Raw genomic sequence first — 26897 nt, forward strand, 5'->3', positions numbered from 1 at the left:
TCCACTCGGGCCAAAATAAAGTCCATTATTTCTTATCATCTTTGTTACATTACAAGTACTTTTATCAGCATGCACTCTGATTGGCTGTCACTCAGTTTGCCTCTCCCCCCTCGTCGGCCACGGTGGCGCTCACACTCGTGGGAAGGTGAGGGGGGGGGAGGCGTTGAGTGACAGAGATATTACTGCTCAGGAAGATTTGAGCTGTGATTTCCTTCATGACAAATGACCCGCTAAGGACGAAGATGAGGAGGAGGATGACTATCTTCCTCGCTTGTGCTACGCTCGCCCCCATGGTGCAAGTGCATGGCAGCGCTGAAGCGCAAATGTCAAAGGGAGCCAGAGGTTAAAGGGCGCAGACGAAAGGAAAGGAAAGGAAAGGAAAGGAAAGGAAAGGAAAGGAAAGAGCTCGACTCGACTCTGGCCTCTCTTGCTCAATTTGTTCCTGTTGCCTGGAGGGCAAGAACCCTCGCCAGACAAATGCCCCGTCGCTCATCTTTTGGTCCCCCGAGGCAGACAAGAGAAAATCTCGGCTTATAGCTGCTTTGCGCCACTCGAGCATGCATCTCTCCTCCTTTGTCCATTTAGCTTTGATGACCTGCCACGAGATTTCCCAACAGTCCAATGGTGGCAGGCCGCCCGCCTGCCTGCCTGCCTGCCTGCCCGCCTGCCTCAATCGAGGGTCGGGAAACACACGGCTGGACATGCACGGGCTGGACACGCACGGGCTGGCTGGCGAAAGCAAACGGCTGCTGCGGACGTTGATGCTGTCGTGCACGGGCGTGGGCGGCGGGCCTACGCTTGGAGTCTTTGCTCCCATGCCCTGGCTGGCTCGGCGCCCTCGTTAGCGCCGGTTGGCCTGCGGCATTTCTTACGTCTTGACATGAGCAGCATGCAGTTAATCGTTGAAGGCTTCGGGGGGGGGGGGGGGGGGGGGGTGGCTGGGGCGTCAACAGACAGGAAGTGACAACAGCTGCTCTTTAATACATTTGCTCATTAAAATCAAAAGGTGTTAATGAAATGCCGCTAATTGATCTTTTAGATCACGTCTGAACTGAGAAAAAAAGTTGTCAATGTCACGTTTTACTGTGACTGACTCCCATTTGACAGCACCCGCGCGCGCGCACGCGCACCCACTCACACAATGGTGCACGTGCACGTAGCGGGAGAGGTGAAGGTTGCGCGAGCGAGCGAACGAGGAGGAAATGAAACGAGTTCAATTTGCGTCCAGGCTTACATGTGTGAATTGACGGCGTCTGACAAAAAGTTTGCTTCCAAAACAAATCCTCGATCCTTTCACCTCGTTTCAATTTGTGTGTACGCGCGCTGGGCTCAGGACTGTTTTCGTCTTGTCATTTGCTGTTTTGTTTTGAAATGCCGTTTCCCCCTCATTCCAGTTGACTTGCTCTTCCTCTCTTGTCCCCGCCCTGATTCCTAATTGTGACCCCATCCGCCCCCTATTGACCGCCCTCATGTGTCAAATGTTTTCCTGCAGGCCGTCCGTCAGCGACGCGTCCACAGCTCTGGAAGAAGCCTTGCTTGGGTTGACTTTTCCTTCTCTTTTGCCACAAGCCCCATGCATGGTGAGCAACTTTGCGCTGATAGTAGCCCTCCCTCGTTGGTCAAGAACCCTGTTGAAAGCGCTTTTTGGTCAACGTTTGCACTTCCTGTTTGCTCCTCGAACCCAAGTGGGTGTGGCTTTTTGACTCGATCTCCACCTTGACGGACTGACGGACGGACGAACGGCCCTCCCATTTCTACGCCTCTCCACGAGTCGTGTCAGGTTTGCGTCGATTTATTTCTTGGTTGCCGTGACTACAAGGGACTTATTGATTGTTTAAACAAGCTGGAAGACAATTTGAGGCCAAAGTCAACATTGGCAATCGAGCCCAACTCTTGCGCTCAAGCAGTCGTGATTTGAATGACGTTGGGCCGGGCGCGCGCTCGTTCGCACATGCAGACTCACTCGCGCACGCACAAGTCTCATTTGTGGCGTCAGCACAAAATGTGCTTTTTAAACGGCGCCCCCGAGGGACATGTCGTTGCTGGCATTTTGTTGAAGCCATAAAATGCCCCCACCCCAACCAATTTGACCTTTTATTGAAGATCCACACTTTTAGCACCCACCCGCACACTAAACTGCTGCACAGTCGCTTCTCCTGAGCCCAAAGTCGTTGCGGGCTCTACGCCGGGGTTCCGCAACATGTTGGATGGAGCTCAGGATGAAAGTCGCTCGGTTGCTCGCATGCAGAATCTGCGTCACGTGCATGTGCTAGCTCCTGCAAAGTGACAGGCGCAGGTCGGCAGAGACAAAAGAGGGCCGAGAGCTCCACTCGACCTTGAGCGACGGCCCGGAGGACAAGGCGCTCGTTGGAGGAAATGCGTTTTGGGCGGCGACAGACGGAGATGGACGCCAGGCGAGGCGAGCGCACCTTAATAAAATCGCAGCGGCTGATATGATCAAGCATGAAGTACATTACAAAGGTAATGTGAATTTAAAGCCACTTCCTTTCATTATCAAAAAGACTGAGCCGGCTGGCTGGCGCACTCCACTCGCCCAATTTATGAGGCCCACTTCCTCAATCTAATAGAAGGAATCAGGTGTTACTAATGGAGTGGCCGCCGAGCTAATAGACGACGCGGCCGCACATAATGTGGACTGATGCGCCGCCGCGGCAGAAAGACAAAAAGACGGAAAAGTTGGAGAGCGAGCCGAGCAGCTCATTCGAGACGACACTGCATGTGCAGACAGACAGACAGAAAGACAGACAGCGAGAGAGAGAGAGAGAGAGAGAGAGAGAGAGAGCATGGCCCCAACAAGCTGCAAGACGGCTCGAGCCCTGCGGCCTATACGAAAGCAAAGCGCACAAATGGGGCACGGCCCGCCTAGAAAAGAAGCAAGGCCAACAACAGTGATCTCACTTGAAGTTCGTTGTGTGGCCGCATCCAGCGACACCTACCCCCCCCCCCCTCCATTCACTAAGCACAAGTGCAAATTGACTTCCCCTCAGCTCAGCGTGAGTGTGTGTGAGTGTGCGCACCCGCACGCGTGATCACTCAACTAAAACTGCAGCACTAATTAAAAGTGTGCTGAGTGTGTGTGTTCTTGCCAGCGAGCGCTTTGGGCTCACTTTGGAGGAGGGAGCGGGGCCCGTCAGGTTGTGTGCGCGCGCGCGAGCCATGCGGAGCCAGCCGTTTGATTGGGTGTCAGTCAGTGCGCTCGTGAACTCTTAAAGGGTCAGCGCACACACTTTCCCTTTCTGTCATTTCTCCGTTTTTGTTCCTTCACTTGTGCCATTGCGCCTGCCTCGGACAGGACCCCGCCACCCCTCTGCCCGGTCGCACACACGCACTCATCCATCACTCACTTACTCAACCGACAAACCACGACACATACGCGCGCGAGCGGGCGTGCACGGCTGAGCGTCATTACCAGGTGGCAGTGAAGCAGAAAAGCTTGCTAATAGCAGGTCGCTGCCGTGCATGCGTGGGTGTGTGCGTGTGTGTTGACGAGTCTTTCGGTGTGACGTGTTGGACCCATGGTCCATGCACGCGTGTGGGAACAGTTTGAAAGAAGATTTCCATGATTTGTTTTCAGGCGTCCAAATGGCACATTCAAGCAAGGCGCTCACGATGAACCTCAGACGAATATGCTAGCGCTGCTCAACCAAGACTCGGACGCCACATGTCCCGGATGCACGCTGCCAACCTCCCAGGCCGCATCGCATCACGCACACGCCCGCACGCCCGCCCCTCCGATCTCCGTCCTTTTTACGAGCGCGCCTGCATGGCGAAATGACGCCCCGGGACGCACCTTTCCCCGCCCCTTACCCGGCTGCCATGGTTACTGCAGGTGAGCTCATTTCCTTCACTTTTATTGAGTCAAGTCCGTCTGTCTGCTTGACGAGCTCCCTTATTAGCTCGTTAGCTCATTAAAGGCGGCGGGGTCATTAAAGAGACAAACTGACCATCTTTCACACGCGCGGGCGCGCGCGCACATACATAGACAGAGCAGCTGTTCGGGCACGACATTAAAAGTCTCATTTTTTCATTTTATGGCTCTCGTTAAAGTTTTTAGGGAGCCGCTAATGACATCACACACGCGCACGCACTCGTTAGGTTTCAGGGAGTGTGCGACTGTTGACCTTTAGGACAAACGACTGACAAGAAGTTTCAGCGAACGTTAGGTGAGTGAAAAACACCATTTCTGCTCATTGAGCAATTGGCGCCCCGATCGCTCTCATCCAGACCACCCGCACGCTGCTGGCCCATCAAGCCCCCTGACGGCACGAGGGGGAGAGACTGTTGAGCGTCCAGCTGGCGTGTGACACAGGCAGCAAGTAGATCATCTTCGACGAGCAGAATTCCCACAGAGGGTTCTAATCGGCTTCACCGCGCCATGGGTTTCCAGCAACTGTCTCCCTCGTGCCTTCTGTTCTTTCCCTTGCTTTGCTTCGCTTCCAGGAGCGTCTTGTGTTCCCGTTTCACCATTGACCTTGAAAAGTTTCAACTTTTAGCATGACCGTCCGGTTTAAGCCATTCTGATTCCGGAGAGGTGTCCGAATGTATCCAGGGAGCATAAATGTATAGGGCACTCACTGACTCACAATGCACTTGAAAAACAAACAAAAGAAACCCCTTACTTTAGAATCTAAAGTTTAGATGGTCTTTTTTCCCTCAAAAAAGCCTTAATATATATGTGGTCATTATTCCCCCCCCCCCCAAAATCTCTATACGTGGTCATTTTTTTTCCCCCCATAGGTTTTTTTAAGGCTCAAAAGTAGGACATGTCCGGGGGAAAAAAGGACGTCTGGTCACCAACCTATATTTACACTCAAGGAAAGAGCAATGACGGAAAGGAAATGGACATGTTCATTTGACCCTGGGTTCCATGCAAGTGAATGGGGGCACTGCCGTCTTGTGGTAGCCTGGCGTCATTACATGAACCGCTTCATAAACTATCGCGTCAAAAGCCTGTATGTTTCATATCGTGTGACCTAGGTGTTTATTTAATTCTGCTTATGTGATGATATTTTAAACTAAACAAATGTACAGTGAAATACTCATGTTTAATTTCTAATAACCAAATTATATTTACATTCAAGAAAGAGCAATGAAGAAAAGGAAATGGACATGTTCATTTGACGCTGAGTCACATACAAGTGGATACTGCCATCTTGTGGTAGGTTAGCGTCATTACATGAACCGCTTTATTAAGGATAGGCAAAAGCCCATTATTAATTAAAATTATATAAAATTATAATACGATAATATTCAATGAAAATAATAATAACCAAAGTCCGTTTTATTGTCAGTTTCCTCACACAGAGATCGAAACTGCGTTTCCTATTATCCCACAGTGACAAGACATATTACATGTTATCCCTAGACATTTGGATATTTTGTTTTGCATCACTGATGCAGCATCAGTATTCTTTTCAAGTGGAAAAGATGAGAAGAAAGGATCTCCAGCAATTGTTTATTTTGAAAATGCAACCTCTATTTCTCCGATTCTCTGGTGTTTGTCCTCCCCAAATCCACTTTTCGGGGCTGCTCAACGGGTGTTCTACGTGTGCGCTGTGCCGCCATCTTCAGGCTAAGCACCGAACTGCACCCCGATTTGACTGGCGTCCTCTCGATGGGCTGACGCTAATTCTCGAAACAATACCGTAGGCGGAGGGAGCTAGCACACTTTGAAGGGGGAAATGGCTTGAAAAACGGAGTCGTGTCGAAAGAATTGAAGCAATTGGAGGTGTCGCCGCCCCGGTGGTCAAACGCCGGCGTGCTGCCGGATCCATTGCCTGTAGTTGCGGACTTTGGCGTAGACTCCGGGTCGGCGCTGGCGGGCGCAGCCTTCGCCCCAGCTCACCACGCCCACCACCACGAAACGCCCGTCCACTTGGCACGCCAGAGGACCGCCTGAGTCGCCCTGAACGCAAACGGCTCAAAGTTAGTCGGGCGTGCCAACATATAGGGCATTGGGGTGTTAATGAATTCATTTGAACGTTTGAGTGCAAAAGGCAGGCAGGCAGCCACGCAGGCAGGCAGGCAGGCAGCCACGCAGGCAGCCACGCAGGCAGGCAGCCAGGCAGCCACGCAGGCAGGCAGGCAGCCACGCAGGCAGGCAGGCAGCCACGCAGGCAGGGAGGCAGGCAGCCAGACAGCCACGCAGGCAGCCATGCAGGCAGGGAGGCAGCCAGACAGCCACGCAGGCAGCCACGCAGGCAGGCAGGCCGCCAGACACCCAGGCAGGCAGCCTCGCAGGCAGGCAGTCACCCAGGAAGGCCATCTTCTAATCTGCAATCCGCGCTGGCAGCCACAAAAAGGCCCGGACAAAGCGCTACGCCGCCGCCCGCGCGCGCTCACCTCGCAGGCGTCCTGTGTCCAGTCCTCGCGGCCGGCGCACAACATGTTGTCCGTGATCTTGTCCCCGTAATAATCGGCGGCGCCGCACACGCCGGCGTCCAACAGGTTGACGTGCGCCTGCCGCAGGAGCTGCGAGTGGTACCACAGGCCGTGCTTCTCTTTGCCGAAGCCGGCGATCTCGCACGGCAAGCCGGCGGGGAGGTCGCGGCGGCCCTCTGCGGTGGGCAGGCACACCTGGCGCACCCCGGCGCTCTCCCGGGCGCAGCGGCCGTTTGCTTTGGGCGTCAGCTTGAGCAGCGCTGCGAGCGTTCGGGCACACGCACGCACGTACGTCTTGAATTGGCACCGGGCTTTCGGTGACCTAGCGGAGGCTCACCTATGTCGTTGTCGTAATTGCCTCGCTCGTTGTCAAAGTCGGGGTGCAAGATGATTTTGTCCACGCGGAAGATCTGCTCCAGGGCCTCGCTCCGGTTGAGGGCGCTCTTCCCCAGCGCCACCAGGAAGCGCCGCTCGTTGGCGCGCGCCCTGCCGCCAAAGCAAATGGGCACCTTTCTTCCCTTTTGCTCCGTGCAGTAAAGCAAATGGGCACCCGATGGCTTTCTTCCCTTTTGCTCAGGAAGCGTGCGGGCGGCCTACCCGTCGGGAAAGCAGTGAGCGGCGCTGAGGACCCAGCAGGGGGCGATCAAGCTGCCCCCGCAGCGGAAGACCTTCTCTTTGGACTTGCCGCGCCACAGGATGGCGGCTAGCCACGGCTGCGACTCCACCGGCGCCGCCGCTCCGCCCACGATACGCATCTGCTTGCGGCGAGAACGACGCCCGCACGTGGCCCTCGCTGGCAACGGAGAGAAAGGGGCGCGCGGATCAGGGCGCGCCTGCCTGCCTGCGTGCATTCGGCGCCACACCTGGCGCAGGAATTGGGCCCAGCTTACCGGACGGGGGGCTCCGCGGGGGCCGAGTGCTTGCTGGCACCACAACAAGCGAGCCAGCCGGGCGTCACTCGGGAATCCGTGAACGAGAAAGGATGGGGGGCGGGGCTTACCTGCAGGTGTGGTGCCGGGGGCCTCGGTGGGCGCTGCCAACACCGACGGTTGCACTATAGGAGAGCGCCGAGGGGTTTTCACTCCAAGACTTTGACCGGCGTGCATACCGGCCAGTGGCGCTCCAGCCGGGTCAAAGGACGACAAGGACTTACGCGAGGCGCATGAAGGGACTTGGCAATATTCCCAAGTCAGCCGCTGCTCCTTCCACACGTGGCACCACGGGCGGCGCTTGAAGCGCACGTTCCTGATGGAGGCGCCGATTACTACGCGGTTGCTTGCATGTTAGCTGGATCAGCGCGCGAGACAGAGTCTTGTTTGGCTGCCGTCCTTTTAGAACAGGGCTGGCCAAAAGTTTGGCGGAGGGAGGACCTGCAGTAATTGTGTCTCCCGCCGTCCACGTCCAAGCTCAGGTAGCGTTGCCTGGTGTCGACGTCCCAGCGCTCGCACGGGCGACCGCTCTCCGATTGGGACCGGAAGCCTCGGTAGTAAAGCCCCACGCCCTCGTAGCAGTCGGCGCCGGAAGCCGCCGAGAAAGCTGCCGCTGGGACAGACGTCGCCACGTTAGACACGCAATGGCATCAGAAAGTCAAACACGGGCAAGCGGGCCAGGCAAGCGGGCCGGGCAAGCGGGCCGGGCAAGCGGGCCGGGCAAGCGGGCCGGGCAAGCGGGCCGGGCAAGCGATGTGGTTCGGCTCCACTCGAAACCCAAGTGTCGCTCGCCTGTTATTGGAGCCCGAGCCCTTCTGGCCGCCGTTATCGAGACGAGTGGCGTCCAATTGCGAGCGAGGTCCTGGCCCCTCCCTGGCGTTCTCACCCGTCTGGCAGAAGGTTCCCTCAAAAGCGTCGGTACACAAGCAGAACATGTGTCGGCCCGTCGTCAGGCTGGGTACGGACGTTCCTCCGTTCAAGCAGATTCCTGCCGACGAATGGCAGCACGCTTAACCGCAGCCCGATCGCGCGAGCCTCGGCCTCATTCCTGCTCTGACGCGTCCCGACTTGACGACGGCTCACCTGAGCTCCACGGCGACGACAAAAGCGTCTGCCTCGGCGGCCGTCTTCTCGCTCGCTCGGAGACCCCGGCCTGGAAGAGAGAGGGGAAAAACGGACTTTGGCTCCAAAGCCGGGCCACGGGCGGCGAGACGCGTCGGCCGCTTACGCCGGGGCCCCCTGCTGATGAGGAGCAAAAGATAGCGGCCAAGAGGACCAATGCCACAGCACGCCGCATGGCGTCCTCCATCCAAATCCACTCGACGTTTGGGCGGGGACGCCGGAGGCAGTTGCGTTACGCACAGATGCAAGCGCGCGCTACACACACACACACACACACACACACACACACACACACACTGTTCACCCCCTTTTGGGCCCCCTACTGAGACGCTTCATGTGACGTCACTGCGCTACTCTTAAACACTAAAAAGTTTTAAATCACGTGACTGCTTGTTGAAGTGTGTATGGCGGTGGCACAACTTTACATGCGTCCACCTGATGAGAGTGACGTCACCGTCGAGCGGATAAAAAAAAGAAATCGATCCCGGAAGTTTTCTGGCAGAGTTCCTGCTCGAAGCAACGGTGCTGCCTTCGAGGACGGTCGTAATTGGGACATTTTCCTGAAGGTAAACACTCCAGATGTCATATATATTCATGCACATTTCAGTATGACCTTTATTCCGCTACATGTAAAAAGAGGTGACTCAAAGAAATGGGGGGGGGGGGGGGGCGTTCATTGGTGCGATAAGACACGAGAAGGGTGAGCATCTGGGGGCTGCGGCTCCTCCACATCGTCGTCTATTGTCCGAGCAGGCCTTGAACGCCCCTTCCTCATCAGCGGACACCTGCTGCCTGCCAGTCGCTGCTGCACGCCACCTGTAGTCGAACCGAACCGAACTGACACTGCCAGGACGAGACATGGGCAACGGCGACAGCAAAGTTCACTTCAGGAAGGCTGTGATCCAACTCACTAGCACAACTCAGGTCAGACAGCTGCACCGGAGCGCAGCGCGGGGCTTCGGCTCGGTCACACGACGCCAACAGATGGCACAGCGATACGCGTCGCAATACGCGTCGCATGGCACGCGCGCGCGCATCAACACACTTTTGGTGGTCGGTGGCCGGCCGGTCGGCCGGCCACTCGCATCAACACACTTTTCGTGGTGGCTACGCGCAACAAGTCACTTTTTGCAGCCAGGCGCATGACGTACTCCACTACACGTGACTGACCCGTGCCTGTCATTTGAGTGACAGTCGCTGCACTTGCGTTCATGTATCCTGCATGATCAACACGCACGCAGTCGACAGTCGATGTTTTACTTATGTATTCATTTTGATGGAGCTCCTTGTCTAAAAAGTGTTTGAACAGCGGGATGGATGGTCTGTGGACATTTTCCAGGCCCGCTAATGTTCTGTCTGTGCGCCTAGGCCGTGGAAGCCTCGGACGACGTCTTCTGGGAGCAGTTCTGGGCCGAGCCGTCCGTGTCGGTCCAGGACATCTTTGCCTTGGTTCCGGCGGCCGAGATCCGAGCGTTGAGGGAGGAGTCTCCGTCCAACCTGGCCACCTTGTGCTACAAGGTGCCATCCTCTTGCTTTTCTTCAATGCCAACTGACGACAGTCGCTGGATATTTGCAAACGGCCGGCCCAGCTGACTTTATCGGGTTGGGCCTTCCTTCAGGCAGTGGGGAAGTTGTCACGGGCGGCAGGCACCGGCTGCCGCTCGGCGCGAGAGCGCATCTCGGTCCTGAACTGCGTCCGTCTCCTGACCCGCGTGCTGCCCTTCGTCTTGGAGGACGCCGACTGGCGAGGCTTCATGTGGGCCGGCCTGCCCGCCCGCAAGCAGGTGAGCCGACGCCCCCCTCCCCCGCCAATTGACAGCCCCTTCGAGACCCCTTTTCACGCCTCCCGCAGCGTTGCCGAGACGACGGCGACGATGCCGAGGCGGCCGACGCTCGCCCCCTGGGCGAGTCGCTCCTCATGGCGGTGGGCGACCTTCTCTTCTGTCCCGACTTCACCGTCCAGGCTTGCAAACGTGACGGGCGGGTGAGCCAGCCGCAATGCATTGTGCAAACGTGGCCGTTTTGCTTGCCGTCGCTCGCTGTTGGTTTTGCGTTGGAGCCGACAGACAGGGCGTGTTGTTTGCTCACACCGCAAAAGTCGCCGATCTCATTAGCATATTCAGAAGTCACTCAGTAAGGAGCGGCCATGTTTGACTAGCGGGTGGAAGTGTGAGCCGCTAACGCTGAAAAGTCCTTGCAGGCTAAATTTCTTCCGGAACTAGTAATAGGTGTGAGCCCTTGGCGTGGACGCAAAGTGCTAACGCGCGGGCGATGCGGGCCGCAGGAAGTTGGCGCCGACGCAGTGGACAGCTGCGAGTTGATCTGGGAAACGGGCGTGGGCTTCTCCCGATCGCCGCCGCCACCGCTCAACTCCAGCCACGACAGCAACAGGTGAGGCAGGCCCCGCTCGCCCCCATAAGGCCGACCCGTGCGCACGTTGGGCGTCAACGCGCTTTGCTTTTGTGCCTTTGAGGACGGAGCTTCTCAAGCTGCTGCTGACATGCTTCTCGGAGGTACTTTACCTGGAGCCCGCCCGCCGCAGCGCCGACCGCTGGCTGCTGTTCTTCTGCTCCGCCGCCAACAGGTGCGTTGCTCGCTCGCACACGCCACCGGTCTTCAGGACACTGTGTCGGCCCATTTGAGACGCGTGCTTGGCGTGCCCGCCCGCCCGCTGTGCCCGCCCGCCCGCTGTGCCCGCCCGCCTTGCCCGCCCGCAGACACACGCTCCCGCTGTTCACGTCACTGCTGAACGTGGTGTGCGCCTACGAGCCTTGGGGATGGGGCTTCCCCTACGAGCACCTGCTGTTGCCGGACCGGCGCTACCTGCTGGTGGAACAAGCGCTCCACGTTCTCCTGGTGGCCCTGGAGCGGCCCGCGGTCCACGAGACGCACGTACGTGCCGGCCGGCCGGCCGTGTTGGGAACGGCCGCCTCGCGCGGATGGCACAAGCCGAGCTGGAAAGGCACACGCGTTTTGCCTTTGAGACTTCCCAAGGTCCTTTTGCTCGGAACCTGAGGCCCACTCCATATTTCTATCTGGACAAAAGCAAAATACGGATTTGGCAAAGAGCGATGGATTCCCAACACGGCCGACGTCGAACCCGAGCGTCGAAGGCGCTTTTGACACCGGCATCTGGCCTTGCAGTCAAGTGCTCCTGAGAACCAGTTTGTCAACTTCCTGTGCAGGATCCATCGAGAAGAGGTGAGGGAGGGAGGGAGGGAGGTAGAGAGGGAGGGAGGGAGGTTTGGAGACGGGAGTTTCTCCCTTGACTTTGCTTGCTCGCTCCTTGTTTCAGGACTTGGGCTTCATCCTGAAAGGTGTGAGCCGGCTCCTCAACAAGCCTCTGATGCAGACCTACCTGCCCAACTCCTCTAAGAAGATCATCTTCCACCAGGAGCTACTCATCCTCTTGTGGAAACTGTGCCACTTCAACAAGGTGAGCGAGTCCCTGTCCGGACATGTCCTTCTGACGTGCCTCCAAACAACGGTCCGGCTCATGCTCTTGTGCAGAAATTCCTCTTCTTTGTGCTGAAGAGCAGCGACGTTCTGGACGTGCTGGTGCCCATCCTCTTCTTCCTCAACGAGGCTCACGCCGATCCCGGTGAGCAGACCGGCACGGCCCGGCCCGGCTCAGCTCGGCTCCGGGAGCCCTAGATTTGCGTTTGCACGATTTGCGTGTCATTGGCAGCCGGCGCGGACCTGGTCCACATGGGCGTGTTGATCCTGCTGCTGCTGAGCGGCGAGAGGAACTTTGGCGTGCGCCTCAACAAACCCTTCACGCTGCGCATCCCCTTGGACGTGCCGGTCTTCAGCGGGACGCACGCCGACCTGCTGCTGGTGGTAACGGGCGGGAGGCGGAGGGGGGAGAGCGTCAAAGCGTCCCTCGACGCCTTGCTGTGTCCTCCGCAGATCTTTCACAGGGTGATGACCAGCGGGAACCAGCGCCTGCAGCCGCTCTTCCACTGTCTGCTCACCGTCATCGTCAACGGTGAGCAGTGTCTCCGGGCGGGGCCGTGTCTCCGGGGTCCCATCTCGTCCGTCTGGCCTGTCGCCGACGTGTGTCCCCGGCATCACGCGTCCCGCGCCTTTGTCCTAGTTTCTCCCTACCTGAAGACTTTATCCATGGTGTCGGCCAACAAGCTTGTGCACCTCCTGGAGATTTTCTCCAGGCCCTGGTTCCTCTTTTCGGCTCCCGACAACCACCGGCTGGTCTTCTTCCTGCTGGAGGTCTTCAACAACATCATCCAGTACCAGTTTGACGGTCAGCGCAGAGCCTCCCTGGCTGAGCCCAGCCCGGCCCAGCCCAGATCAGCCCAACCCCCCTTCCCGCTGTGCCCCGGTGTCGCACGCAGGCAACAGCAACCTGGTGTACTCCCTGATCCGGAGGAGGAGCCTCTTCCAGCGGCTGGCCAACCTCAACGCGGACCCCGCGGCCATCCACGAGGCTCTGCTGTGCAAAAAGAAGAAGAAGAAGAACAGTGGCGGCGGCGGCGGCGGCGGCGGCGGCAGCGACTCGGACGAGCGCCCGTCTCGACCCCGATGTGACGTGAAGGATCCATGCGGCGCCCGTATGGCAACGTTTTTCTGCTTGATAAGGAGGCTGGCCCTCACCAAAGCACGGAGGCAACATGGCCCATTTAGATGATGGCTATGAAGGATTTCGAAAAAAAATGCACAAACGGCTCGTGACCTTTCCTCTCGCAGAGATCTCCACCGAGAGGTGTCACGTCGGTCATGACGCTGCGGCCGTTTTGGACGCCGCCGCACTGGGCGACATCGAGTCCAAGTCGGTGAGAGCCGGCGAGGTAATAGTCTTAAGAAAATGGGTGACTAAGTGTGCTTATCTGGAGAGCGAGCGAGCGAGCAACAGAGCTGCGGCAAATAGGGTGATTCCGCCACAGCCTCGGGATTGGCCAATGTCTTCTTGCGGCAGGGCAACACGCAGACGGAGAGCCGAGCGGCCGGCCAACTCTCGCCCTCGTCATCCTGGAGCGCCACCCAGGACTGGGTCGGTCCGCCTCGCCCCGTTTTCACCCTAAGTCAACGGTTTGAAATAGACAAAAAGCAAAAAGATTTGTCATTTTCAGGTGTTGTCGTGGAAGTCCAAGCTTCCGCTGCAGACCATCATGCGACTTCTGCAGGTTCTGGTCCCTCAGGTGGAGAAGATCTGCATCGACAAGTGAGGCCACCCGCTTGCGGCTTTGCTGCCATTCCAGTCTTCTCTCTTTGCCTTCGCATTTTGCTTTCATTGAAAGAAGGGAGCGCACTTCAACCCGTACACAACATGCCACAAGATGGCGCCAAAGGTCTACTTTAGTTAAGCGGTGAAAGCAGTTGAATTCGTGAACATGTGTGAATGGACTTGTAAACATTTCCATTGGCAGCAAACTGTCGTCGTCCTCTTCTTTGCGCTCAGGGCTCTGACGGACGAACGTGAAATCCTCAAGTTCCTCCAGCACGGGACCCTGGTGGGCCTGCTCCCCGTGCCGCACCCCATCCTGATCCGCAAGTACCAAGCGAACGCCGTCACGGCTTGGTGGCTGCACACCTACACGTGGGGCGTGGTCTACTTGCGGTGAGTCGTTGACCGCGGCGCGGATGCGTCCGTCCGTCCGTCTGTCTCACTTGTGTTTTCCGGTCGCCGTAGCAACCTGGATCCTCCCATCTGGTACGACACCGACATCAGACTCTTTGAGATCCAAAGGACTTAAGAGCGCATCTTTATGCAAAAAGTCTTGAAATAAAACCACCTGGCCCAGAAATGGGACTTTTTTTGGAATGTTGCATTGGTCGAAAGGAAGTTTGGCGCGGCGCGGCGTGGCGTGGCGTTGCGCGGCCCTTCTTGTGATTGAGAGAAGCGCCACCTGCTTGGCTTGCTGCGCGTTCCAGTGGAGCGCAGGAATGTTGCCGGCCGGTTTGGCAGCTGCTCTGGGGCCCCGCCCGCCCAGCCCGTCCGTCCTGGAGCCAAGGGGGCCGGGCTCCCCCCCTTTTGCGAGTGACGTCTTTGAGGTGTGGCTGCTTCTCCGCTCCTCTCTTCGCGTCAGCTGAGACCTCATACGAGGAAGTGGGAGACGGACGAGCTGCTCGTCCGGCGACATGGAGCCCGTGCAAGAGGAGCCCCGGCAGCGCGACGCCGACGCCGTCCCTGTCCCTGAACAAGGACCGGGCCAGGAAGAGCCCCAAGCCGCCCCGGGAGCGGGAGAAGGCGCTCTTCACGACGACTCGGGTGAGCGCGAGGGAGGGAGAGCTCCGCCGACGCGTGCATGCGCTCGTGATCGAACACAACTTTGCGCTCAATCGAGCTACTCTTCTCATGAGCCATGCAGCCGCGCTCGTTTTCCGCCACTGCACTCGTGTTCACTGCGGCACAACAACTGGGAGACAAGAGTGCACGCACACGAGTGGTCCAATTGGACGACGTCACTCGCAGGACCACAGTCTAAACCACGGCTAGGCAAATCTGCTTCACAACTGCTTGCTCGTTCCTGTTTTAGCAGAGGGGGCCGAGGAGGCAGAGGACCAGGACCAAGACCAAGACCAAGTGGCGGCCGAGGACGCCGTGGTGTGCGACTCGTGCATGGAGCGTCCCCAGCGGGCGCTCAAGTCGTGCCTGACGTGTTTGGTGTCGTACTGCGAGGCGCACCTGCGGCCGCACCTGGAGAACGCCAAGTTCCAGCAGCACCGGCTGGTGGCGCCGCTGCGCGACATCGAGCGCCGCACCTGCGAGAGCCACAAGTGGCCGCTGGAGCTCTTCTGCCGCGCCGACGCCCGCTGCCTGTGCCGCGACTGCCTGGCCGACGACCACCGCGGCCACGACGCCGTCCCCGTGGCGCAGGCCCGACGCCAGCTGGAGGCAGGTGGCCCCCAAAAGCGCGTCTTCAAACGGGAGTTTGCAGCCGACGGCTCGCTCGGCCTCCCACCTTCATCGCCCGCCGCCTCGTGTCTGTCCTCAGAGAGAGCTGAAGGACAAACTCGGCGAGATGACCAAAACGGTGAAGGCGGCGGAGAACGCCATAGACAAGCTGCAGCTCAACGCCGTGTCCATCCAGAACTCGGTGACCCAGGTGCGGGACGTGGTCAGGGCCCAGTTTGAGCAGCTGCGGGCGGCCGCCGAGCAGGCGGAGAAGCAGGTGAGCGACATCCTGGAGGTGGAGGAGAAGCAGGCGCTGGGCCAGGCCGAGGGCATCCGCGCCCACCTGGAGCAAAGGTGCGGCGAGCTTAACAAGACGCGGGCGCAGATGGACAAGCTCTCCCGCCACAAGAACGACGTCGACTTCCTGCAGGTGACCCCCCGGGTGCATGACGCTCACTGGGAGGAAGCGGGCAACAACTCTGCGTGTCTCCAGGAGTACTGCCAGTGGAAGGAGGAGGCGTCGGACATCTCGCTGCCCGGCGTCTACATCGGCCTGATGGACGGCCTCGAGGCGCTGAGCCGCGTCATCGCCGAGGCCACGCAGGAGCTGTGCCACACGCTGGCCACGACCTTCGTGGACAAGGTCAAGGAGACCTGCAACGCCGGTGAGTGAAAAACAAGCGGCAAAAGGCTTTCCGCCCGTTTGGAAGTCAGGAAGGAAGGAGGCAGCCTGAAGCTCAGCGGGCGTGTTCCGACAGGCCCGGTGGAATGTCGCGCCTGCGTGTCAGCGGCCGGCCGAGCGCAATTTGTCCTACTGCGGTTGGAGTGCTTGAATTTCAATTTGAAGAGAAAAAAAAAGAGCGCAACCTTAACGGCGTGAGTGGGCTTCCTTTTCAGACAAGGTGGGCATCAAGACCACGGTCCAGACCACGGTGGCGGCCAGGCACAGCAGCAGCCTCCCCCAGCCCGTCACGCGAGCCGACTTCCTCAAGTGTAAGTAAAAGAGGCGGCTCGGCTCGGCTCGGCTCGGCTCGGGTCGGCACGGCTCGGGTCGGCAATTCTTCTAATTTTCCCCTCACGCAGACGGCGCCCAGGTGAGCTTGGACCCGGACACGGCTCACGTCTTCCTGCGTCTGACCGAGGACAACCGCAAGGTGACCAACACCACGCCCTGGCAGCATCCCTACCCCGAGCTCCCCGAGCGCTTCCAGGACTGGCGGCAGGTGCTGGCGGTCGAGAGCTTCTACCTGGGCCGCCATTACTTTGAGGCGGACGTCGGCGGCGAGGGCACGCACGTGGGCCTCACCTACAAGAGTATCCAGCGCAAGGGCGGCGACAGCAGCGGCTGCATCAGCGCCAACAACTTCTCCTGGTGCCTGCACTGGAACGGCCGCAGCTTCTCCGCCTGGCACAGCGGCGTGGAGACGCCCCTCGCCGTGGCCAAGTTCACCCGAATCGGTCCGTACTTCGATTTTGCCTTTGTCCTGGCTTTGCCGGCTAAAGGCGTGTCTCCGCAGGCGTGTACGTGGACTCGGCCGGAGGCCTCCTGGCCTTCTACGGCGTGGACCAAACCATGACGCTCATCCACCGCTATGAGGCCAACTTCCTGGAGCCCCTCTATCCCGCCTTCTGGTTGCCCAAGAAGGAGAACGTGGTGCTTCTGGTGCCGCCCGGCGAGCCCTTGCCACTCAAGAGCCCCTCTCTGCCCTCGTCCCCCACAAACGGCGTCCCTCTTCCGTGACGGCCGAGACGGGAGGGCGGCGGCGGCGGTGGCGTCTCTTCCTCGCTCGCTCGATTGAGCGTGCGCACGTGCACAATTGCTGACAAACCTTCAGATACATCAAGCTCCAGAAATAAAGTTCCAATGCACATTTGCAGAGTTTCCGTGTCCGCTGAGGTGCCTGTTTGACATCAACTCATTGAAAAGTCCTCTCTCCCAAACATATCATATTTATTTTGAGCTCAGGATAACGTCGAATGACTGAAAATGATTCCAATAAAAATGATACAGCATGGGATTTCCTTCTTTTAATATGTGCACTTAACTTTCAGATGTAGCCAAAAGTTGTCAAATGAATCATAGAGACGTGGCAAAAGACAATCAGGCGTTGGTTCATCTTCCGAACCGATTGGAGGTTCACGTGCGTGCAGGAGCCCAATCAATTGCCCAAATCTTACCACGTCAAAACAATCGTTTTCTACCGAAGGACTTTGTCGTATCATTTCCAAATACGATTTGACGTTTTCATTTTTCGATGACGCCAAATGCCCTGGGGTCATGACGCCAGCAGGCCGGGTGTGGTCTTGTGACGCGTCCAACTTTAAAGTCTGTTATTGATCCATTTTTGCATTTGGCACTTGTCTCTATTCTTGCACTCTTGTACGTTGCCGTGACAAGTACATTTCCCCGCTGTGGGATAAATCAAGTTCTATCATCAACTTATAAGCAGGACTGTGTCGGATCTCTTCCCATGTCGGGCGCTAACTCTCAAGGGGTTGGGCTAACGTGTTGCGTTCTCCAAATGGCTGTGTCCAAATTTAAAGGCTGTGTCCTCGAGGGCCACCTTTTAATAATAATTCATTCAATTTGCATAGCGCTTTTCAGCTGCATGACGTCACTTCCTAAGCGACACTACACAAATTCTCGAAAGACAATCATCAGGATGGGTCTTCAAGGGCTCCTCCTTGTAAAGTCTCCATGGACCGCATAAACCGTGGCCCATTTGGACATGCTTCATGTATATTTCGACATCGGTTGCGATCGGGTGGCACCGAAAGTGACGTCGTGCCACCTTCAGAGGACGCAGCCTGGGAACTTGTGTCCGGAGAGATCAGGTGGCACCAGAAGTGACGTCATGCCACCTTCGGAGGACGCAGCCTGGGAACTTGTCTCCGGAGAGCATCAATGCAGGGCACTCGGAATTGCATCCTTTTTCCCTTGCCCTTTTTTTCAAGTCGATGCCGCTTCATCATGACAATATGCGACGAGGAGCCAAAGCAGAACGAGCGAACTACTTTCTAGTATCGACTCGAGCGATTAGTAAGGGTGCGCATTCGGACACAGCCGAGGACTCCCGGGCACCTTCACGCTTTTCAATCACCATTCCAAACAACATCATCTTACAATTAGGCATTCTGTCAAACAGAAAGCCATCACAACTGTTTCTACTTGCATTGAGTCCAATGTGCCAATTCGTTCTTTTGTTTGATATATTTTTTGCTTTGTTGATTGATACTGTCAATTGCATTTGTTTAATGAAGTAATCGGGCGTCGACTCCATGTGATTCCCGCACAGGTCACGTGACTTTATCCGAGTGGATCACGTGAGCACGCCGACCGGTGACGTATCTTTCAACTCGCACGTCAGCAGGAAGTGTTCGCTCCAGCGTCGACATGCTAGCAGGGGTAAGTGAGCCAGCCAGCCAGCCTTTCTTTCTTTCTTTCTTTCTTTCCTTCCTTCTGCATATCCAAAGGCAACTTTTCGTGCGTGTTCGATGAAAAGCGACGGTTGAAGATCATCTCCTAACTCGCGAATGCACCTTCAACATATGAAGAAGCGAGTTGGCAGAGGCTTGCTGAACGTCACGGCACACACTTGAAACGGTGTGTTGTTGTCGTCAATGCTATGGTCGAAGCTTTTATGCTTGGGTCGCTTTTTGACCCAATAAGAAAACAAACGTCGAGCCGTTCAACTCTGAGCTTTCATGATGAAGTAGCCCAAAAACGAGAGGCCCTTCATTTGGACGTGCCGAGGCAAGTTTGTGAAGTTGAGCTCATTTGTCCCATTCGTCCTCGTCACCCCTTCAGGAGAACAACGATGAAGATGTCGCTCTGTTTGACGCCGAGGAGGACGCCGCCGGACGGCGGTTGTCCAAGAAGACAAACGTCAAGTCAGTCAATTTGCTCGGTCGAGACGCCCGAGTGGCATTTTGCGCATTGACCCTGATGACGACAATGATTGCAGGCATCCGGTGGCGTCCTTCTTCCACCTGTTCTTCAGGGTCAGTGCCATCTTGGTGTACTTGCTGTGCGAGAGGTTCGGTGACGGCTCCATCGGTGGGATGGTGACCATCATCCTTCTGCTCTCCTGCGACTTCTGGACCGTCAAGGTGCGCGTGTCCGTGGGGGGGATTGCTTTGTGTGTCTCAGGCGTCCTTGACGACCGCTCCAAATCGGTATCGTCTCGGCCCTGAAGAAAATGGTTCTCGCTTTCGCGCAGAACATCAGCGGGCGTCTGATGGTGGCGCTGAGGTGGTGGAACCGAGTGGACCAGGACGGCCAAAGCCACTGGGTGTTCGAGGCGCGCAAGGTGACGTGATGGCAAGGCATGGCACCCCCCCCCCCGCCACCGGCCGCAGACCAAAACGTTTTGCTTTTGTTCAGGGGCCGAGAAAAAAGCAGAGCTCCAACTCAGAATGGCACATCTTCTGGCTGGGTCTGATCGTGTGCCCGCTCGTGTGGGCGATCTTCGCCTTCAGCGCCCTCTTTCAGCTCAACATCAAGTGGCTGGTGAGGCTGCCGCCAAGGGGGCTTGATTTCTCTTTGTTGTCTTCTCAGTATTTGCCCGCTGCTGCGAAGGCTTCAATGCTGACATCTTTACCTACCAATGTCCCTTTTCTACCTTTGTTGAGAGTTGCCACCTGTGGACTCGCAATCCTTTGTGGAATGATTGCGGCGGCGTCGTAACTGTTGCAATGTGCTTGTCCCACGCGTGTGCAGCCTGTGGTGGTGATGGGCCTGGTGCTGCAAGGGGCCAACCTCTACGGATACGTCAGGTGTAAAGTGGGAGGGAAGACCGACTTCAAAAACATGGCTACCAACTACTTGGGCAGGCAGTTTCTCAAGCAGGTGATTGTTGAAGCCTTTGTTTTTTCCCCTTTCAGTCAAATCACATTTGTGTTTTTCACCTCAGACTCTGTCCAAAGAGGAAGAATCTTAACGTGCGTGCAGTAGCTCTCCGGCTTCAACGTTGCATTTCATCACAAATGTGGCACACGTTTTAGTTGAGTTTTTTTTTTTTTTTTTGCGGTTGTTGGTCTCTTGTCTTGGGTAGTTGTGCTTTTATTTCTGTCTGCCTCCCTCCCTCCCTCCCTTGACGCTTCAGTTTGTACGATCAAGTTGCCATGTAGTCCAGGACATTATTTATGTATAAATAAAAACTTACAAAAACTGCAGAAACATTTCAGGACTTGTCTTTATACAAATCGTAGAGATGCGTCAAACCGAATTGAGTTGTTCGTGTACACTACAGTAACGAGTCATCCGCAGGACTAGCGTCCCCATGTGGACGACTTGGTCACTGCATTCATGACGGCCACTAAAAGAGTTTACGATCGCATTTGAATCACTTTTGTAATAAAGCTGAGCCAGAGTCAAATCAAATCAACCAATTGACTCAAGAGTGACACTATTTCAAACGTAAAGGCGAGCTCCAAGTGTTTCCTGTCGGAAGAACACTTGCGCTTTCAAAATAAAAATTAAATCGTAAACTCGACTCCAAATGCGAATAGAAATACCGCAGCACTGATGGTGTCCAAAATGGTTTTCACTTGAAATTGAGCACGAGTTCGACACAAGCAGGCGGGCAGCCAATCTTAGGTTTCAGAAAGTCCAAGGCTATGTTTTACTTTGAAGTCAGATCCGGAAGTTTGCAAAGCCGCAGCGAACCCGAGCGCCTGTCCTCTCGCGGCGACGCGATCTTTAGGTTGAGTTTAGTCATGGAAATGGACTAGTTCGTTGCTTGTTACTTGACAGGTGGGCGTCCTTTGACGGCGGCTTGTCGCCAAGATGATCCCAACCGAGGATGCGTCGGCCAGGAAGAGGGAAATTGAGGAGAAACTCCAGCAGGTCACGCTAGCCTAGCCTCTTGCTCGCACCCAAACAGACGTCTGTGCGCTGTCGCTTTGGCTGTTGTTTCTTTCTCTCTCTTTATTTTATTTTCTCGTCCGTTTGATTTGAGCTGCAAAAGTGACGTGACATCTTGTGTCTGCTTGGACAGGAACAAGAGACTCTTTCGTTCATCCGCGAGAACCTGGAGAAGAGCGATCAGCTGACCAATGGAATGGTCAGACACGCAAATGACCACAACACGCTTTAGCTTCATGTTTTGACGGATGCATTGCTTGTGCGCTCGCTGCACGTGTGCGCGTGCTTTTGACAGGTGTCCATTCTGTCGTCGTTTGAGAGTCGCCTGATGCAGCTGGAGAACTCCATCATTCCCGTGCACAAGCAGACGGAGAATTTACAGCGTCTGCAGGACAACGTGGACAAGACGCTGTCCTGCATGGACCACGTCATCAGCTATTACCATGTGGCCAAGGACACGGACCGCATCATCAGGGAAGGGTGAGGGCAGGTCAGAGGATGGGGCTCTTGCCGACGGGGTCCTAATGTTGCCCGCCCGCCGCCTTTGCGTGCCAGACCGACGGGGCGCCTGGACGAGTATCTGGCCTGCGTCGCCAAGATCCAGAAGGCCGTGGAGTACTTCCAGGACAACAATCCCGACAGCCCCGAACTCAACACTGTGGTACGAGCCTAGCCGCTCTGCAGTCTCGAACGAAGCGGCCGGCCGGGAATGTGGCGTTCACCTCGCGACTGGAATGCGCCCGCTGCAGAAAGGGCTTTTCGAGAAGGGCAAGGAGCTCCTGGAGGCGGAGTTCCGCAGCCTGCTGACCCGCTACAGCAAGCCGGTGCCGCCCGTCCTCATCTTGGACGCCATCGGCGCGGCTGACGACGAGCTGGAGCTGCAGGAGGACGTGGTCCTGGAGCACCTGCCCCAAGCCGTCCTCCACGACATCATCTGCATCGGCGCCTGGCTGGTGGAATACGGACGCAATCAAGGTCAGGCGCAAGCGAGAAACGAGCCAATTGGCCCTTTGCCAAACCTGGATTGTGCCCGCAAAACGGCTGGCCAGCGTGCCAGCGTGCCAGCGTGCGGTCCGTTTCTCGTCTTGGCTGACGCCACCTTTGTTTTGTGTCTGGCAGATTTCATGACGGTGTACTTCCAGATCCGCTCCAGCCAGCTGGACCGCTCCATCAAAGGCCTGAAGGAGCACTTGCGCAAGAACAGCGCGTCTTCGGCCGTCCTCTACTCGCCCGCCGTCCAGGCCAAGCGCAAGGACACGCCCACCAAGAAAATTCCCAAGAGGCCCGGTAAGGTGCCGCTTGGCACGTTAGCCTTATTGGATGTGGTGGGGCGGGGCTGGTGGCATGAGGAGCGCAAAGTGTGTCGAGGGAGCTCAACAACGGGTGGGCGCCAATGAGGCTGGGGCCCCATTCTGTCCAATTGGATTGAAACGGGCGGCGGCGGTGGCGGCGGCTCCCCGTGATGCCCGCCTGCTGAAAGCGAGAGGCCCTTTTTCCCCCGTCGCTCCCCTCAAGCGCAGCGCGCTTTGCCACATCCGATATGGCGTACCTGCGCCTGCTTGTTGCCGGCGTTGGCCTTGCGTCTTGCCGCGGTGGCATGCCCTCTTTGCCGTCCGCCTGTGCCGTCCGTCTTTGCCCGTCTTTGGTTTGCGCCTGTCTTGTTGATCTCTGACCGGGCGGCTGTGCTTTCTCTACTTGCGGCTGTCGGGACCCTCCTGACCTTGCTCCCCCCCTCCTCTTCCTGCTCTCGGGGTGCCAGGAACCATTCGCAAGGCTCAGAACCTTCTGAAACAGTACTCACAGCACGGGCTGGATGGCAAAAAGGGGGGGTCCAACCTGGCACCTCTGGAAGGTAACTGGCGCCTGCCCGCCTGTGGCCCGCCTGTGGCCCGCCTGCGGCCCGCCTGCGGCCCGGCTGCGGCCCATACGCGGCCCGCACGCGGCCCGCACGCGGCCCGCACGCGACCCGCACACGACCCGCACACGACCCGCACGTCCCCCTTCCTTCTCCTCGTGCTGGCGTCGGGGCGTGACGACGGCGCTCGTAACGCAGTCCCTTTGGACTCCCTGGTCTCCAGGCCGCCGCCTCTTTTGTTCCTCCCCTTCCCACTTGCCAGTCCTGCTTCCTCCTGTCTACCTCCTCCCCGTTGCTGTTGTTCCTCCACCTTTCCCCCGTCTTGTCATCCCCTCCTCTTGCCGCCTGGCCTTTTTCTTGGCCGTGGCGGTCCCTTCATTGCGGTCCCTTCATTGCGCTGCGGGTCCTGGTTGCGCCTGCCTCCATCTTGCTCTCTGTTGCGCCAAGCGAAGGGGGCTCTCGTTGCTGTTGCAACGCGCGTCCCCGTTCGCCCTTCCCTCCGGCGGCCGGGTGCTCGGTGGCGGGGCGCTGTCCACTTTAGTTTGGACCTCGTCGCGGTCTGACGAGGTCCGTCTCGGCAGGTTCCGATCACGACCCGCGGGTCAGATTCATCTCTGAGGCTCTGGCCGACAAGCACGGCGGCCCCCCAGGTGAGTTGTGAGAGCACCCGGCTGGCCCTTTGGGGCTGCATGAAAACAAAGAGAGCAAAAGCATTCCTTCCTCTGAATGAATGGCCAGGAGAAGAATTGCATTTGGCAATGCACGACTCACTTTTGTAACTTTTTCATGTGTATTCCACGATTCATGTAACGAGCGGCCGTAAAGATAGTCCCGTTCTCGTCAACGTGCGGCGCAAACGACGAGGGTCGAGTCCGAGCGACCAGCAAAAAGGCAACTTTGACAAAACGTTTGCGCTCCGGCCGCGTGGGCTCCATTGCAATGATCCGACTTTGCTTTAACGCGTACGCCGACGGAGCGCTCGTCCGTCGGTACAACGCAAAGAAAACCGTTAACGAGGAGAAGGTCGTGCTTTTGCGAGGCCGCGGCCCACTGGCGTCGGTCTGGCGCGTCCTGGCCCACTGGCGTCGGTCGGTCCGCCTGGCGCGTGCTGGCTAAAATGCAGTCATGCGCTCGCTCGCTCGCTCGCTGGCGCTCCCTCCCCAGGCAAAGACGATGGTCTGGACGCGGAGATGGACGCGTACGTCCACTGCATCAGCGCCTTCGTCAAGCTGGCGCAGAGCGAGTACGCCCTCCTCAGCGACATCATCCCCGAGCACCACCAGAAGAAGACCTTCGACTCCCTCATACAGGTAGGCGGGCCGGGCCAGGCCGGGTTAGTGGCGCTCGAGTACGTTGGCGCCCACGCTAAGCCCGAGTACGGCAGGAAGCGCTGGACAACGTGATGCTGGAGGGCGACGGCATCGTGGGCGCCGCCCGCCGCGCCATCCTGCGCCACGACTACTCGGCCGTGCTCGCCATCTTCCCCGTCCTCAGACACCTGAAGATCAACAAGGCCGACTTTGACGCCACGCTGCAGGTAGGTCGGGCGCTCGGGGACCCGGACCGACGCAGGCTGACGCTCTCTCTCTCTCTCACTCGCTTGCTCCCTTTTGCCTGTGGAGGGGACGGCGGCGAGCACTAAGAACAAGCTGCCGGCGCTCATCGCATCCATGGAGAGCATCGGCGCCAAAGCGCTGGAGGAGTTCGCCGACAGCATTAAGGCACAAAGTCGCCGTTGTCGTCAGTCCTCCTGGTCTATGTTCCCCCTGCCCCTGCTCCTTTATGTCCTCCCGCGCTTGAGCGCCTCATCTGGGCGTGTCCTCAGAACGATCCCGACAAGGAGTACAACATGCCCAAGGACGGCACGGTGCACGAGCTGACCAGCAACGTAAGCCAAACCTTTGACCCTTTTGAGCCATCCTCCCTGGATGACTGACTCTTTGGCTCCCCCTGCAGGCCATCCTCTTCCTCCAGCAGCTTCTGGACTTCCACGAGACGGCCGGAGCCATGTTGGCCTCGCAAGGTAGGCGCCGTGGCTCCTGCGTGAACGCGTGGGTGAATGAATGCCTGGGTGAATGAACGCCTGGGTGAAAAAACCTTCTCCACCTCCATCCATCCATCCATCCATCCATCCAAATGTCATGGCCATGTCATGTCTCTCTGCTTGTCCTGTTGCATAACACTCCCTGCGACGCCCTTGCCCATGTTTCTACGTCCTGTACACTAACTTCTTCTTCTTCTTCTTCTGCTTGTCTGTTGGGCCGCCCCCCCCCCTTTTTTTTTTTAGTCCTGGGGGACACTTACAATATCCCTTTAGACCCCCGAGGTAAGCACACATCCCAGAGGCTTTTCATGGTTCTGCAGCAACATGGATTTGGGCTCAAAGGTCAATGTTAGTGCAGCAGCCACAACACCAATGTATGTGTGTGTGTTTTTCAGAGTCCACTTCTTCATCCAGCAGCTACACGTCGGACTTCAACAAGCGTCTCCTCAGCACCTATATCTGTACGTACGTACGTACGCAAGCACGCACGTGTGCGCACACAACCTGTCCAGCGCGTTTGTGTGCGTTTAGGTAAAGTCCTGGGGAACCTTCAGCTGAACCTGCTCAGCAAGTCCAAAGTGTACGAGGATTCGGCCCTCAGCGCCATCTTCCTTCACAACAACTACAACTACATCCTCAAGTCTCTGGAGAAGTCAGCACACGCGCACGCACGAGTGTCTCGTGGGGCCTGCCGGCCGGCCGCTTATGTGCATGCGTGCGTGCGTGCGTTCGAAGGTCGGAGCTGATCCAGTTGGTGACGGTGACTCAGAAGCGAGCTGAGGGCTCCTACCGAGAACTCATTGAGCAACAAATCCACCTTTACCAACGCAGGTACTCGTCACCCTCTCGTTCATCTTCTGCTGCTCCGTCCTCTGGTGTCTTCTTATTCATCCTCCCCGTCGTCTCTTCTTCTCAGTTGGCTGAAAGTGACAGAGCACCTGAGCGAGCGGAACCTCCCCACCCTCCAGCCGGGCGCCAAGGTAGGGCCGCCCTCCGTCTCCTGGCCTCTCGATACTGCGTCGCCATGGTAACCCCCACCCCTTCTTCTTTCAGCTCAAAGACAAAGAACGGCAGGTCATCAAGGACAAGTTCAAGGTGGGTACGGTGAGCAGGGTCAGTGCGTGCGTGTGTGTGAGACGACGGCGTGTGGCAGGGCTTCAACGAGGGCCTGGAGGAGCTGTGCAAGATCCACAAGGGTTGGGCCGTTCCCGACAAGGAGCAGCGGGACTTCATTCGACTGGCTCAGAAGAGAGCCGTCACGCACGCCTACACGGGCTTCCTGCACAGGTGCACGCACGCACGCACGTTGCAGGCTTTGTTTACACTCCAATGTGAACATTTGCTGCGGGATCCTCGGCTTGCAGGTGCGCCAACCTGCCGTTCACCAAGAATCCGGAGAAGTACCACAAGTACCGTCCGGAAGAGGTGGAGGACATGATCGACAGGCTCTTCGACACCTCGGCTTGATCCGTCGTCGCCTGTAACGTGTTCAATAAACCAACAAAGAGTCAAAGTGTCCCTTGCGTCCTTTGGATTCTTTTCTGGCTTTTGCAGAAGAGGAGAGAGAAGAAAAAATGGAAAACATGATGCCATCACTTGGACGAACGAAATATGTACGCCAAACACAGCCCGAGGAGACGCTGACCAAATCTGCGGCTGCTCAACATGCGTCAAGAGGCCCCTCTGCGCCCCCTTCTGGCAGGCGGAGGAACTCGTTGCTCCGCGTGTGCGCACACCTGCGTTTGGGGAAGAGGAAATAAACAGGATCTAAACCTCTCACAACATCCTCGATGACACTCGCATCAAAAACATGCACACTTAAACTC

General features: G+C 57.3%; 5 protein-coding genes and 1 long non-coding RNA gene across 17 annotated transcripts; 5 read left to right on the top strand and 1 right to left on the bottom strand.

Moving 5' to 3' along the window:
• The first annotated feature begins 1482 nt into the window (after positions 1–1482).
• On the top strand, positions 1483–5703 carry LOC133171256 (uncharacterized). Its single transcript, XR_009718695.1, has 2 exons — positions 1483–1780; positions 3596–5703. It is a non-coding gene; the product is annotated as an uncharacterized LOC133171256 (long non-coding RNA).
• plaub (plasminogen activator, urokinase b) lies at positions 5271–8781 on the bottom strand. 5 transcript variants are annotated; one of them, XM_061304454.1, is made up of 11 exons: positions 8560–8781; positions 8415–8484; positions 8218–8319; positions 7773–7944; positions 7556–7647; positions 7403–7456; positions 7293–7325; positions 7000–7195; positions 6740–6888; positions 6364–6662; positions 5519–5926 (listed from the first exon to the last, which is right to left on the bottom strand). In XM_061304454.1, the coding sequence occupies exons 1-11, from the start codon at positions 8638–8640 to the stop codon at positions 5768–5770; spliced, it is 1407 nt and encodes a 468-aa protein (XP_061160438.1). In that variant the 5' UTR covers positions 8641–8781; the 3' UTR covers positions 5519–5767. The 5 variants fall into 5 exon arrangements, with proteins under 5 accessions (XP_061160437.1, XP_061160438.1, XP_061160440.1 ...); XM_061304456.1 differs by lacking the exon at positions 7293–7325; XM_061304452.1 differs by having other exon boundaries at positions 7000–7456; positions 7773–7938.
• A 78-nt stretch (positions 8782–8859) lies between these two features.
• LOC133171251 (protein HID1-like) lies at positions 8860–14215 on the top strand. 3 transcript variants are annotated; one of them, XM_061304436.1, is made up of 20 exons: positions 8860–9019; positions 9207–9377; positions 9822–9971; positions 10073–10237; positions 10306–10437; positions 10738–10844; positions 10927–11037; positions 11171–11345; positions 11598–11654; positions 11749–11889; positions 11964–12054; positions 12142–12293; positions 12363–12441; positions 12550–12714; positions 12806–13021; positions 13158–13258; positions 13387–13461; positions 13541–13632; positions 13870–14028; positions 14101–14215. In XM_061304436.1, exons 2-20 carry the CDS (start codon positions 9312–9314, stop codon positions 14162–14164), a joined length of 2298 nt encoding a protein of 765 aa, XP_061160420.1. In that variant the 5' UTR covers positions 8860–9019; positions 9207–9311; the 3' UTR covers positions 14165–14215. The 3 variants fall into 3 exon arrangements, with proteins under 3 accessions (XP_061160420.1, XP_061160419.1, XP_061160421.1); XM_061304435.1 differs by having other exon boundaries at positions 9232–9377; XM_061304437.1 differs by lacking the exon at positions 8860–9019 and having other exon boundaries at positions 9123–9377; positions 13158–13243.
• A 235-nt stretch (positions 14216–14450) lies between these two features.
• Positions 14451–17324, top strand: trim16 (tripartite motif containing 16). 2 transcript variants are annotated; one of them, XM_061304450.1, is made up of 7 exons: positions 14451–14679; positions 14951–15310; positions 15411–15736; positions 15800–15971; positions 16204–16299; positions 16390–16764; positions 16824–17324. In XM_061304450.1, the coding sequence occupies exons 1-7, from the start codon at positions 14550–14552 to the stop codon at positions 17045–17047; spliced, it is 1683 nt and encodes a 560-aa protein (XP_061160434.1). In that variant the 5' UTR covers positions 14451–14549; the 3' UTR covers positions 17048–17324. The 2 variants fall into 2 exon arrangements, with proteins under 2 accessions (XP_061160434.1, XP_061160433.1); XM_061304449.1 differs by having other exon boundaries at positions 14452–14679; positions 14948–15310.
• Positions 17325–18556: 1232 nt separating this feature from the next.
• tvp23b (trans-golgi network vesicle protein 23 homolog B (S. cerevisiae)) lies at positions 18557–20487 on the top strand. 2 transcript variants are annotated; one of them, XM_061304343.1, is made up of 7 exons: positions 18557–18712; positions 19115–19197; positions 19272–19416; positions 19527–19616; positions 19691–19816; positions 20027–20155; positions 20220–20487. In XM_061304343.1, the coding sequence occupies exons 1-7, from the start codon at positions 18701–18703 to the stop codon at positions 20244–20246; spliced, it is 612 nt and encodes a 203-aa protein (XP_061160327.1). In that variant the 5' UTR covers positions 18557–18700; the 3' UTR covers positions 20247–20487. The 2 variants fall into 2 exon arrangements, with proteins under 2 accessions (XP_061160327.1, XP_061160328.1); XM_061304344.1 differs by lacking the exon at positions 18557–18712 and adding an exon at positions 18751–18910.
• A 444-nt stretch (positions 20488–20931) lies between these two features.
• Positions 20932–26587, top strand: exoc7 (exocyst complex component 7). 4 transcript variants are annotated; one of them, XM_061304331.1, is made up of 20 exons: positions 20932–21154; positions 21306–21371; positions 21468–21652; positions 21728–21833; positions 21922–22147; positions 22292–22459; positions 22932–23024; positions 23609–23677; positions 24192–24337; positions 24412–24564; positions 24650–24748; positions 24853–24915; positions 24984–25050; positions 25467–25532; positions 25603–25723; positions 25807–25902; positions 25988–26051; positions 26125–26166; positions 26225–26358; positions 26436–26587. In XM_061304331.1, exons 1-20 carry the CDS (start codon positions 21095–21097, stop codon positions 26536–26538), a joined length of 2127 nt encoding a protein of 708 aa, XP_061160315.1. In that variant the 5' UTR covers positions 20932–21094; the 3' UTR covers positions 26539–26587. The 4 variants fall into 4 exon arrangements, with proteins under 4 accessions (XP_061160315.1, XP_061160311.1, XP_061160312.1 ...); XM_061304327.1 differs by lacking the exon at positions 23609–23677; XM_061304328.1 differs by lacking the exon at positions 22932–23024.
• The last annotated feature ends 310 nt before the right edge of the window (positions 26588–26897 follow it).

The sequence above is a fragment of the Syngnathus typhle genome, linkage group LG18, assembly GCF_033458585.1.
Source record: "Syngnathus typhle isolate RoL2023-S1 ecotype Sweden linkage group LG18, RoL_Styp_1.0, whole genome shotgun sequence".
Taxonomy (NCBI): domain Eukaryota; kingdom Metazoa; phylum Chordata; class Actinopteri; order Syngnathiformes; family Syngnathidae; genus Syngnathus; species Syngnathus typhle.

Coding starts and splice junctions, on each gene's coding strand:
- plaub (XM_061304451.1), bottom strand. CDS start 8,640: ATGGAGGACGCCATGCGGCGTGCTGTGGCATTGGTCCTCTTGGCCGCT. Junction 8,320..8,414: donor GTCGTCGCCGTGGAGCTCAG/GTGAGCCGTCGT, acceptor ATTCGTCGGCAG/GAATCTGCTTGAACGGAGGA. Junction 6,663..6,739: donor CAATTACGACAACGACATAG/GTGAGCCTCCGC, acceptor GAACGCTCGCAG/CGCTGCTCAAGCTGACGCCC.
- LOC133171251 (XM_061304436.1), top strand. CDS start 9,312: ATGGGCAACGGCGACAGCAAAGTTCACTTCAGGAAGGCTGTGATCCAA. Junction 11,655..11,748: donor GCAGGATCCATCGAGAAGAG/GTGAGGGAGGGA, acceptor TCCTTGTTTCAG/GACTTGGGCTTCATCCTGAA. Junction 13,259..13,386: donor AGTCGGTGAGAGCCGGCGAG/GTAATAGTCTTA, acceptor TTCTTGCGGCAG/GGCAACACGCAGACGGAGAG.
- trim16 (XM_061304449.1), top strand. CDS start 14,550: ATGGAGCCCGTGCAAGAGGAGCCCCGGCAGCGCGACGCCGACGCCGTC. Junction 15,311..15,410: donor CCGACGCCAGCTGGAGGCAG/GTGGCCCCCAAA, acceptor GTCCTCAGAGAG/AGCTGAAGGACAAACTCGGC. Junction 16,300..16,389: donor GCGAGCCGACTTCCTCAAGT/GTAAGTAAAAGA, acceptor CCCCTCACGCAG/ACGGCGCCCAGGTGAGCTTG.
- tvp23b (XM_061304343.1), top strand. Junction 19,198..19,271: donor TCCAAGAAGACAAACGTCAA/GTCAGTCAATTT, acceptor CAATGATTGCAG/GCATCCGGTGGCGTCCTTCT. Junction 19,617..19,690: donor GGGTGTTCGAGGCGCGCAAG/GTGACGTGATGG, acceptor GCTTTTGTTCAG/GGGCCGAGAAAAAAGCAGAG.
- exoc7 (XM_061304331.1), top strand. CDS start 21,095: ATGATCCCAACCGAGGATGCGTCGGCCAGGAAGAGGGAAATTGAGGAG. Junction 24,565..24,649: donor ACTTTGACGCCACGCTGCAG/GTAGGTCGGGCG, acceptor TTGCCTGTGGAG/GGGACGGCGGCGAGCACTAA. Junction 25,533..25,602: donor TCTCCTCAGCACCTATATCT/GTACGTACGTAC, acceptor GTGTGCGTTTAG/GTAAAGTCCTGGGGAACCTT.